Source organism: Oncorhynchus mykiss, chromosome 18 (assembly GCF_013265735.2).
Source record: "Oncorhynchus mykiss isolate Arlee chromosome 18, USDA_OmykA_1.1, whole genome shotgun sequence".
NCBI classification, from domain to species: domain Eukaryota; kingdom Metazoa; phylum Chordata; class Actinopteri; order Salmoniformes; family Salmonidae; genus Oncorhynchus; species Oncorhynchus mykiss.
The window spans coordinates 38,305,413-38,317,612 of NC_048582.1; the positions used below are offsets into that span (position 1 = coordinate 38,305,413).

General features: G+C 43.9%; 1 protein-coding gene across 7 annotated transcripts in view; it reads left to right on the plus strand.

Moving 5' to 3' along the window:
• Nucleotides 1-12,200, plus strand: part of LOC110496159 (microtubule-actin cross-linking factor 1) — a 273,689-nt gene that overhangs the window by 97,770 nt on the left and 163,719 nt on the right. For 6 of the 7 annotated variants that reach the window (XM_036952697.1, XM_036952698.1, XM_036952699.1 and 3 more), the window contains one exon: nucleotides 9,158-9,219. In XM_036952697.1, coding sequence (XP_036808592.1) covers nucleotides 9,158-9,219 — 62 coding nt within the window. Of the gene's footprint in view, nucleotides 1-4,122; nucleotides 4,825-9,157; nucleotides 9,220-12,200 lie in introns of those variants that run through there. The other variant, XM_036952702.1, reaches the window with a different exon arrangement.

Below are 12,200 nucleotides of genomic sequence, written 5' to 3' on the forward strand. Positions count from 1 at the left end.
GAAAAAGCATGTGCGAGCAAGGAGGCCTACAAACCTGACTCGGTTACACCAGCTCAGTCAGGAGGAATGGGCCAAAATTCACCCAATCTATTGTGGGAGGCTACCTGAAACATTTGACCCAAATTAAACCATTTAAAGGCAACGCCACCAAATACTAATTAAGTGTATGTAAACTTTTGACCTACTGGGAATGTGATGAGAGAAATAAAAGCTGAAATTATTCATTCTCCCTACTCTTATTCTGACATTTCATGTTAACATAAAGTGGTGATCCTACCTGACCTAAAAAAATGCATTTTTACTAGGATAAAATTTCAGGAATTGTGAAAAACTGAGTTTAAATGTATTTGGCTAAGGTGTTTGTTAACTTCCAAATTCAACTGTACCCTTTTGCCTTTGATAGCTTTGCACGCTCTTAGCATTCTCTTAACCAGTTTCACCTGGAATGCTTTTCCAACAGTCTTAAAGGAGTTCCCACATATGCTGACACTTGTTGGCTGATTTTCCTTCACTCTGCGGTTCAACTCATCCCAAACCATCTCAATTGGGTTGAGGTCGGGCGATTGTCATCTGATGCAGCACTCCATCACTCTCCTCCTTGGTCAAATAGCCCTTACACAGCCTGGAGGTGTGTTGTCATTGTCCTGTTGAAAAACAAATGATTGTCCTAAGTGCAAACCTGATGGGATAGCGTATCGCTACAGAATGCTGTGGTAACCATGCTGGTTAAGTGTGCTTTGAATTCTAAATAAATCACTGATATTGTCACCAGCAAAGCACCCCCACACCATCACACCTCCTCCTCCATGCTTCAGGGTGGGAACCACACATGGGGAGATCATCCGTTCAGCTACTCTGTGTCTCACAAAGACAGGGCTGTCGGAACCAAAAATCGCAAAATTGGATTCCAGACATGACAGATTTCCACCGGACCAATGTCCATTTCTTGTGTTTCTTGGCCCAAGGAAGTCTCTAAATGTTCAGCCATAAAGCTCTGATTCACACTGTCTCATCTGAACAGTTGATGTTGAGATTTGTCAGTAACTTGAACTCTGTGAAGCATTTATTTGGGCTGCAATATCTGAGGCTGGTAACTAATGAACTTCTCCTCTGCAACAGAGGTAACTCTGGGTCTTCCTTTCCTGTGGCAGTCCTCATTAGAGACAGTTTCATCATAGTGCTTGATGGTTTTTGCGACTGCACTTGAAGAAACTTTCAAAGTTCTTGAAATGTTCCGTATTGACTAACCTTCATGTCTTAAAGTAATGAGGGACTGTTGTTTCTCTTTGCTTATTTGAGTTGTTCTTGCCATAATATGGACTTGGCTTTTTACCAAATACTGTATCTGTATAACCCCCCCACCTTGTCACAAGTAATTGGCTCAAACAAATTAAGAAGGAAATAAATTCCACAAATTCACTTTTAACAAGGCACACCTGTTAATTGAAATGCATTCCAGTTGACTACCTCATGAAGCTGGTTGAGAGAATAGCAAAAGGGTGCAGAGCTGTCACCAAGGCAAAGGGTGTCTACTTTGAAGAATCTCAAATATAAAATTGTTTGATTTGTTTAAAAAAACATTGGTTACAACATGATTCCATGTGTTATTTCCTAGTTTTGATGTCTTCACTATTATTCTACAATGTAAAACTTAATTATTTTTTTTTTTTGAATGAGTAGGTGTGTCCAAACTTTTGACTGGTATTGTGCGTTTCGACTCAACTACTGCAGACGTAACCTTACGAAACCAAACATGCGTCCCCATAGTGTCGGTTATCCTATACGTAGATACACAGCATGTCCTCCAGATGTTGCTGTCCTAGTAATATTTACACTGCCCATTTATCAGAGTCTTTTCAAGTCACAAGGACCCCAAATCCGATCTATGCTAACCTGATGACCGCTCCTCCAGAGAGCTACCACGGAGGGCCCTGGTAATTGAGGAAGGATTATGATGCAGACAGGCGCAGAGTATCGACACAGGTTTAGAAAGACAGTTATCTGATACGAGTGGTTTGGATATTTGTCAATATTGCAGGTGGATACTTTGGGGAATATTGCTTTATGGTGTGGTTGGTTTTAGATTTGCTATAGGAGTTAATTGACTATTTATAAGGTCTATATGGTCATAGTAAAGCGGATGGAGAGGGATCGATGTGAAGAGAGACTGGTACAACTTCCTGCTGAGTGCCACTCCTGACAGAGAGCGATGAACAACTCTGGGACATTTTGATGACTGTGGGAAGGGAGAAAGTGCAAGGGAAATGGAATGACATCACACTAAAACATGGAGAAGAGAAAAGAAGATCGAGGGCGAACAGCAGCAGGAAGAAGAGAACTTGGGGAGCGGTAACTTCCTCTGTTTAATTGGAGGAGTGTAGCGACGAGGGGAGAGATTAGACGTCATAACGAGAGAGAGAGGGAGGGAGGGAGGGATAAGCATACTGCGTGGCATTAAGAGCGTAAGCTCTGTCTGGTATTTATAGTTTGGAGGGCCGAGGGAGAAACGGAGCAAAGGAACAGCTCTCTCGCTCTATAAACGCAGGAGAGAATCATCCTTTAAAAAATAAGAGTGGAGTGAACAGAGGGAAAGGCACAGAACAAAAAAAAGAACGAGAGATGAGGATTGGATATGTGGAGAGATTAGAGGTCACTGTAGGAGGAGGAAAACAAGGCTACTCGAGTGACACACCGTCAGGAAGAGGAGGAGAGGACGAGTGTGTTTTGGACCGTTCCAACAGAGTGTGCTGTCGTCACGAGTGTGTGCGCGTCACTGCTTTCGTTGGGGCTGACTAGATGTGTCGTGTCCAGCTCTTTTGTATGCTAAACTATAGGTCTTAGTATTTCCGTAAGAAACTACAGATTAATACCAGCGTGTGGACAGGGCAGCCATTGCTCTGACGTCTCTCGCTGACTCTTAGTGCTAATGGCACTGTTCCGCTCGCGTGTTCGTATGCCTTCAGTGTTGTTCTACGAAGCTAAGTTGCTGCAGCGGTTTTTGCTGACTCACCATTTCAGTACTACTATTGATTTGAGTTGCTGTTGCTTAAATTGAACCATGACGGTGCAGAAGTTATTGTAGGCGCTAGCATTTTGAAAGGTTTTTGACTCTTATCTCTGCAGCATCGACAGATTTGAAGGGAAAATGCCGTTGTATCTAGGGAATGCTTAGTCATAGAAAAGGGGGGTTACACTGAAGGATGAGTCAACGCTGGGGATTTAGAGTGCTGAGACAAAAGTGTGTTTTGTTCCGGTCTGTGAATGTTAGTGGGTGTGTGTGGTTCCATGGGAGGGTGGTTCTACGCTGAAGAGCCTTCTTGTTTACTGGTAACTGGTGCTTGTGCCAGTCTGCTTCGAACCAGCCTGGAGAGGAGTCAAGAAATCTGACGACCTCATACACACAGAAAAACACCACAGCCCTGACCCATAGCATAGAATGATACAAATATCTCATTGACCAAGGCTGCTACTCAGATTATTATGATTATCTGAAGTAGGTTCTCTGTCTCTCTGTCTCGGGCTGCTTTCCTGTATTTATTAAATCCGATGACACCACAAGGCTTTGCAGATCTTTTAGTGATCAGATGAGAGGTCTAGAACCCACAACACTCACTGGCAGAAAGCACCATGACTGGTGTCTCTGCACTGGACAGCCAGGGGCTTTCTTCTGGGTTTGTGGTCAATTTATGTTCCCAGGCCAATAAAGAGGAAAGAGAAAGCAAAATATTATATTGATCTTGGTTACAGTCTAGAGCTAGCAGTGTCTTGTTTCTGTTAGTCAGGGAGGTTTGTGTGTGTTCACATGGCAACCGACTGGAATCAAAACACTGGAGTCTGCCGATTACTTGAGTGGATGACATCATCATAAAGGGACACTTCCAGGACTATAAACGAGCACGTTCTCTTTTTGACTCCTTATCATCTACCTCAACCAGCGTTTCTCTACAAAGTGTACTTACTTCCTTTGCTCTCGAAGACTGAAGAAGGAAAAACCATCTCATTCACAAGTGTCAACGGCAGACAGTTTCCTCAACCTGCTGTTGCCACATCTTGGCAGGATACAAATCTCAACCGGAGGACTGCAGAGACTTTTTAAAGAGCGAGGGGGAGAGGGAGGGAGAGAGGGAGGCTGTGTGAAGGAGGGAGAACCGCAGCTCTGAACCTGCTCTGCAGAGCCACTGCCTGACAACTGCATGTTAGTTCACAAGGTGCCTGTCTTGCACCAGGAATAGTGTGAGCGAGAAAGGGAGCGAGAGACTATGCCTCAGACCAGTGAGGTAGCAGGGGACAGGAGTGCCTGAGGGAGTGCGAGAGAACAAGAGTGGAAGAAGCTTGGAGAGGTGGTCCTTATTCCCCGGAGGGAGGGGCAACCTGTGACTTTGACACACACGTGTGACTGCTCCGGCGACAGAGAGCTGGCGTAGAGTTTTGAAATGGCAGCGACAGCAGGACTGGCGGAAGGAGAGAGGGAACAAGGGAGCGACAGAAAGAAAGAGGCAACCCAGAAATATGTCCCTCTGCTTGCCTGAGACGCCGGGAGACTTGTCCTTTTTGGGGGAATCAAATTCATTGGAATAGACTCTTGTTTTGACATTTGTGGAAACTGGAATAGCAATTTGTTTACATTGCCTCTGGTTTGATGCCTGACTTTGGAATGACACATGTGGACTTACCCTGGGGGAGAAATGAGGAAGTGCTTGTAGGAGCCAGGTAAAGGAAAGAGGAAGGAAATGCAGAGAGGTGGAACGGTAACAAGGATGTGGCAGGACTACCGTAACGAGTGCAGCCTCAATGCTCACCTGCACTCTCTCATGTGCTGCGCAGGTCAGTGCCGGTTCGGGTTGGTTCATGTAAAGTGTAATGTGTGTGTGTTTCTGAGAAAGACCGTATGCGTTTCTATGCAATTTTATAGAACGGGTGGGTCTCATCCTGAATGCTGATTGGTTAAAACCGCATTCAACATCGTCTCGGGCCTAACAACACCCGTGCCAATATATCCCCCAAACACTGGCTTCTCTGGCATTATCACATAGATTATGCATGTGTCAAGCATTGTACAGTCGGAAAGTGTTTACTTAGGCGAAATAAAATGTGTGTGTTTGTCTGTGTGTGTAGGCTGTTATCGTGTGTGTCCTGTGTTTTGTACACTGGTAGAGTTGTCTGTACTGTTGACAACTCCTTGTGCTGTTTGTGCACTATAATCAACCAATGTTGTATATAGTGTGAAGACACTAGTGGTAGTGTGTGTGAGCGTCATTTCTGTGTGTTGTATTTGGACAGTGTGGAGGGGTGTATAACGCTGAACAAGGTCTCTCTGTGTGGTGAAATGTGTGCCTCTCCGTGGCTGTCACACATGCAAACACAGCACACACACCACCTTGTTGGTTTGTAGGCTCTTCCCATGGCAATAGGGCTGTGACTGTCATGGAATTTCAGGTGTCGGTGATTGGTGTCATCGGCATAGCCGGCTGGGCGGAGGGGCACAACATTAGCATCGAAACAACCTTGGCCTAACTGTCGTGCTCATAGGCGCGTGAGTTACAAGTTTGGGGAGGTACATTTTCACCTTAAGAAATACAAAGCATTCCATGCAGCATTCCATTTGCATACTTATGAAAGTTATGATTTCCTTATGTGATTGGTAAATTGAATAGTCATAATTTAAGCTAATAATTTAACTCCCCATCACAGTTCAGTGGCAATGGACGTGTCCCCCACTGGCAGTTGTCAATGTGGCGCACCGTGTTAATTCCTGTCTCAACATCTAGGGGGCACCATGCTTTTTTTTATACAGTGCCTTCGGAAAGTATTCAGACGCCTTGATTTTATTCCCCACATTGTGTTAATTTTTTTTAAATTTTTTTAAAAAAATTTACAATAAGGCTGTAACCTATTACATTGTTTTTTTCCCCTCAATCTACACACAATGCCCCATGATGACAAAGCAAAAATAGGTTTTTAGTAATTTTGGTAATTTATATCAAATAAAAAATGGAAATATCACATTTTACATAAGTATTCAGACCCTTTTAATCAGTACTTTGTTGGACCTTTGGCAGCGACTACAGTCTAGAGTCTTCTAGGGTATGACGCTACAAGCTTGGCACACCTGTATTTGGGGAGTTTTTCCCCATTCTTCTCTGCAGATCCTCTCAAGCTCTGTCAGGTTGGATGGGGAGTGATGCTGCACAGCTATTTTCAGGTCTCTTCAGAAATGTTTGATCGAGTTCAGGTCCGGGATCTGGCTGGGCCACTCAACGACATTCAGACGACTTGTCCCGAAGCCACTCCTGCGTTGTCTTGGCTGTGTGCTTTGGGTCGTTCACCCCAGTCTGAGGTCCTGAGTGATCTGGAGCAGGTTTTCATCAAGGATCTCTCTGTAGTTTGAAGCAAAGATGAACGGATCAATTCTGACAAGTCTCCCAGTCCCTGCCGCTGAAAAACATCCCCATAGCATGATGCTGCCACCACCATGTTTCACTAAAGGGATGGTGCAGGTTTCCTCCAGATGTGTCGCTTGGTAATTCAGGTCAAAGAGTTCAATCTTGTTTTTTAGCAGACCAGAGAATTTTGTTTCTCATGGTCCAAGTGGGCTGTCGTGCCTTTTACTGAGGAGTGTCTTCCGTCTGGTCACTCTACCATAAAGACCTGATTGTTGGAGTGCTGCAGAGATGGTTGTCCTTCTGGAAGTTTCTCCCATCCCCACAGAGGAGCTCTGTCAGAGTGACCATCCTGTCACCTCCCTGTCCAAGGCCCTTCTCCCCAAATTGCTCAGTTTGCCTGAGCGGCCAGCTCTAGGAAGAATCTTGGCGGTTTTAAACTTCAGAATGACGGAGGACACCTGTGTTCTTGGGGACCTTCAATGCTGCAGACATTTTATGGCACTCTTCCCCAGATCTGTGTCTCGACACAATCCTGTCTCGGAGTTCTACGGACAATTCCTCCGACCTCATGGCTTGGTTTTTGCTCTGACATACACTGTCAACTGTGGGACCTTATATAGACAGCCACCTTTTTCCAATCATGTCCAATCAACTGAATTTATCACAGGTGGACTCCAATCAAGTTGGACAAAGATCTCAAGGATGATGAATGAAAACAGGATGCACCTGAGCTACATTTCGAGTCTGGGGTCTGAATACTTATTAAAATAAGGTATTTCTATTTTTATATAGAAATGTACATTTGCAAAACATAAAAAAAAAAAACGTTTCGCTTTGTCATTATGGGATATGTAGATTGCTGAGGACTTACATTTTTATTTTTTTTTACAGTAAGGCTATAACGTAACAAAATGTGGAAAAGTGAAGGGGTCTGAATACTTTCCCAAAGGCACCGTATACTGTTAACAATAGCAGATTTTTATGACTACAAAGCCTAACCCAAATGTCACAAAGAAAGCATAGTGTTTATACTGAGCAGGCTAGGCTAGCGTACCAGGCAGGTTTGTTAACTGAGGTGTGCTTTCCTGTTGAAATAATTTAGCAAGAGCATGTTGAAATGTGTGTGTGTGTGTTCCATGGGCTTGCCCCCCCCCCCCCCCCCCCCCCCCCCACTGTGTGCAGGTGTTTGACCAGCATTTCTACTGTAAAAAATATTGTTTGAACAGACAAGCTTTTGAAGTGCTGTCTCGTCAAATATCAGTCTGTCGTTATCAAAAAGAGGCCACTAACAGATATAAAAGCTCACTAAGACCACTTGTGTTTGCAAACTGGGAAACGTGTGCGAGAGAGAGTGTGCGTTCACACCAGTTTTTAACGTGGTGTGTAACGTATGTAGACCGATCTCCCTCCACATGGCCCGCTTGGTGTCATAGCGTCACCACAGCAACCACGTCAGCTGTGGAGCCTATTGGAGTCGAGTTGGGGAAGTACCAGCAGGAACTATTCTCTGATTGGTTGGCACAAAGCAGAGGAGGGGAGAAAGCAGTCACAAGGTAGCCATGCTATAAAGATCAAGTGTGCTAATATTGCCAAATATGATATATTCTCATTATAGGGGGTTAAGATATACAGTTTGTATGTGGGTTTGGGGTAGTGGTTCAAATCACGTTAGCTGTTAAATACCTCCTTATGCACTTTCTAACATTGCCAGATAGTAACAACCAGGGAAAGCGGGAAGAGGCATTCCATTGGAGGGAGTCGGATATGAACAGGAAGGCAGGAAACGCAGGCCTACCCGTTTGCATGCCATACATAGAGACCCAGATATGAGAAGAGGAGGCTCCATGGGCTGTGGGGGAGGGGGAGATAACCGCAACGAAGCCTGCCATCAGGCTCTATTCTGGGCATCGCTGTGTCACTCCTCTGGCCTCTGGATGACGCGGTCTGAACTGAGCTCAGAACAGGCAAACCGAAATAGGCTGAGAGAGGGGGGAAAAAAGTGTGTGTGTGATGGAAAAAGAGTGAGTGAGAGGGAAAGCTTGAGTACATTATTTGGCGATATTGAATAAGCGCGCGCTCGCGTGAAAGATAGTTCACAATTGAGTCGTAGCGTGTGTGAACAAAAGGGGAGGGTGTGTGAGGATAATCTCATAGCAGCTCTATGCCCGTCAGTCCTTGGCAGAAGGAAGTTTGAATGAGAGAACATGTAAAGGTTTTTGTCAACACTCCTATTCACTATGCAAGCCACATTACTGTCAATATAAAGCCATGACTTTATTTTCTCATCAAGCCTCCCAAAATCACTGTTTAGGTCCAGAGGTTAGCTCACCAGCCTATGCTTTGACTGAGGTTAATTGATATAATAGGATCATTGATCCTCTATGAAGTTTCCTGTAGCTGGGTGGAATGCATCCTATGCTGTCACCAAAGACGCTGCAGTGTCAACAAATGTACTACTCGCACAAAACAAAAGGCATGACGAGGCAAATGTCTTCCAGACGCTACCAAGGAAGCAGACATTTGCTGTTGAGTCCTCCCAGTTCAGACAAATAGATTTTAGTGGAACACTGCCTGAAACAGACAGCTAGCCTGGTTAAATCTGACTCAACGCTGCACTCCCAGGCTACCAGACCGCTTCAGTACAGAGAAGTGTTTCAGGGCGATGGAGAGTGCATCTAACAAATACAGTACTGAGGAATGACGCTGCACTGTACGTGTTGTATAATGAACTCTCTCTCCTGTTTCTCTCTCTTGCTCCTTCTTTTCTTCTCCAGATGAGCGAGACCGGGTGCAGAAGAAAACGTTCATGAAATGGGTGAACAAACATCTCATCAAGGTACAGTACAGAATCGCAGCATCATTTTTTGGGGGGGGTTGGTGAGGGGTTGTGGCGCAATTGGGCACACACACACACACACATACACGCGGAGACCGATTGTGACTCAGACCATCATAGAAAGGAATCAAGTAGAATAGTAGTGCTAGATTATTTGTTAAATTCCACACAGTGCCTCCAGCACTGACTCTGTTTTTGTTTACTGTGTGCCTGTGTCTGGCTAACATTATTCTCATTACTCTGTGGGAGCAGATGCACTGAGTTAATTAGGCTGTTATTATTTTTCTAATAGTATGATTAGAGGCAGTAGCAGGCTGAGGTGACCAGGTGATATTACTGAGTCTGTCTGGCATTAAATTAATGTAATAGTTTGACTGGAAGTAATGGATTTGTCTGTCTCAGGGCTGTTGTCTGTATGGGGTTGCCGGTCTTGGTGCTGGTTTGTTCCGGACTTTCTCTTTCTCTCTTTTCTATGTCTGGTTGCTCTCTCTCTCTACGACTTATCTGAAATATTAATAAAAAAATTAAGTTGGTCTGTCAGGGTTGGGCAGTATTCCAATTTTTATATATCGTCATACAGTCCTTCTCTCATCCAGGGATTTACTGTATTACCGGTTTAGTACATAAGGGGATGCCCCCCCCCCAAAGAAAATGCAAAAAATCCCATTGGGCATCTATCACCAGAATGCTAACACAATTAGAAGTACTTTGTAGCGCCACCTTTTGCTGCAATTACAGCTGTAAGTCGCTTGGGGTATGTCTCTATCAGTTTTGCACATCGAGAGACTGAAATGTTTTCCCATTCCTCCTTGCAAAACAGCTCGAGCTCAGTGAGGTTGGATGGAGAACATTTGTGAACAGCAGTTTTCAGTTCTTTCCACAGATTCTCGATTGGATTCAGGTCTGGACTTTGACTTGGCCATTCTAACACCTGGATATGTTTATTTTTGAACCATTCCATTGTAGATTTTGCTTTATGTTTTGGATCATTGTCTTGTTGGAAGACAAATCTCCGTCCCAGTCTCAGGTCTTTTGCAGACTCCATCAGGTTCTTCCAGAATGGTCCTGTATTTGGCTCCATCCATCTTCCCATCAATTTTAACCATCTTCCCTGTCCCTGCTGAAGAAAAGCAGGCCCAAACCATGATGCTGCCACCACCATGTTTGACAGCGGGGATGGTGTGTTCAGCTGTGTTGCTTTTACGCCAAACATAACGTTTTGCATTGTTGCCGTTTTGGTTTCATCTGACCAGAGCACCTTCTTCCACATGTTTGGTGTGTCTCCCAGGTGGCTTGTGGCAAACTTTAAACGACACTTTTTATGGATATCTTTAAGAAATGGCTTTCTTCTTGCCACTCTTCCATAAAGGCCAGATTTGTGCAATATACAACTGATTGTTGTCCTATGGACAGAGTCTCCCACCTCAGCTGTAGATCTCTGCAGTTCATCCAGAGTGATCATGGGCCTCTTGGCTGCATCTCTGATCAGTCTTCTCCTTGTATGAGCTGAAAGTTTAGAGGGACGGCCAGGTCTTGGTAGATTTGCAGTGGTCTGATACTCCTTCCATTTCAATATTATCGCTTGCACAGTGCTCCTTGGGATGTTTAAAGCTTGGGAAATCTTTTTGTATCCAAATCCGGCTTTAAACTTCTTCACAACAGTATCTCGGACCTGCCTGGTGTTCCTTGTTCTTCATGATGCTCTCTGCGCTTTTAACGGACCTCTGAGACTATCACAGTGCAGGTGCATTTATATGGAGACTTGATTACACACAGGTGGATTGTAATTTATCATCATTAGTCATTTAGGTCAACATTGGATCATTCAGAGATCCTCACTGAACTTCTGGAGAGAGTTTGCTGCACTGCAAGTAAAGGGGCTGAATAATTTTGCATGCCCAATTTTTCAGTTTTTGATTTGTTAAAAAAGTTTGAAATATCCAATAAATGTCGTTCCACTTCATGATTGTGTCCCACTTGTTGTTGATTCTTCACAAAAAAATACAGTTTTATATCTTTGTTTGAAGCCTGAAATGTGGCAAAAGGTCGCAAAGTTCAAGGGGGCCGAATACTTTCGCAAGGCACTGTACGTACATACATACACACACACACACACACACACACACACATACACACAAACAAACAAACCAAGCATCCCGGAGTCGCCTCTTCACGTTCCAGCTACAATAGTCATTTACAACATTAACAACATCTACACTGTTTCTGATCAATTTGATGTTATTTTAATGGACAAAAAATGTGCTTTTCTTTCAAAAACACTGACATTTCTAAGTGACCCCAAACTTTTGAACGGTCGTGTACAACTTACTCAACAAGGACTATCCTGAAGCACTGCGACATAAGAGGAAAGACCCTTATCCCAGCCATGAAATCTGCGTAGGGACATTGTTTACATCCGCATGACAGGCTCATTGTCCACCCTCCCTTCCAAAAGTCTGGGAAGGATGAGAGCGCCAAGCCTATGGGGTTGGAGCTTCAACTCCGCAGCACACACCAGCTAATTAATGGATGTTTGTTTTTTCCCCCTCTTGCTTTGCTTGCTCTTTTCCATACTATTACCATCTTTAAGCTACGCAGGAGAGGGCTGAAAATAGCTCATTAAATATATGTATTCTTAGAAATTAGGTTAATTAAATCAATAACTTGCTAACATCAGATAACATTCATATATTAGCCATTTCTAAGACTCGCTTCGACAATTCATTTGGTGATACAGCAAGTAGCAGTACAAGGATATAACATCTACAGAAGAGACAGGAATGCTTATGGGGGAGGTGTTGCTGTGCATTGGGAAAGTGTTCAGACCCTTAAACCTTTTCAACATTTTGTTATGTTACAGCCTTATTCTAAAATTGATTACATTGTTTTTTTTCTCTCATCAATCTACACACAATACCCCATAATAACAAAGCAACAATTTTGGCAAATTTATCTAAAAGAAACTAAACTGGAAATTCACA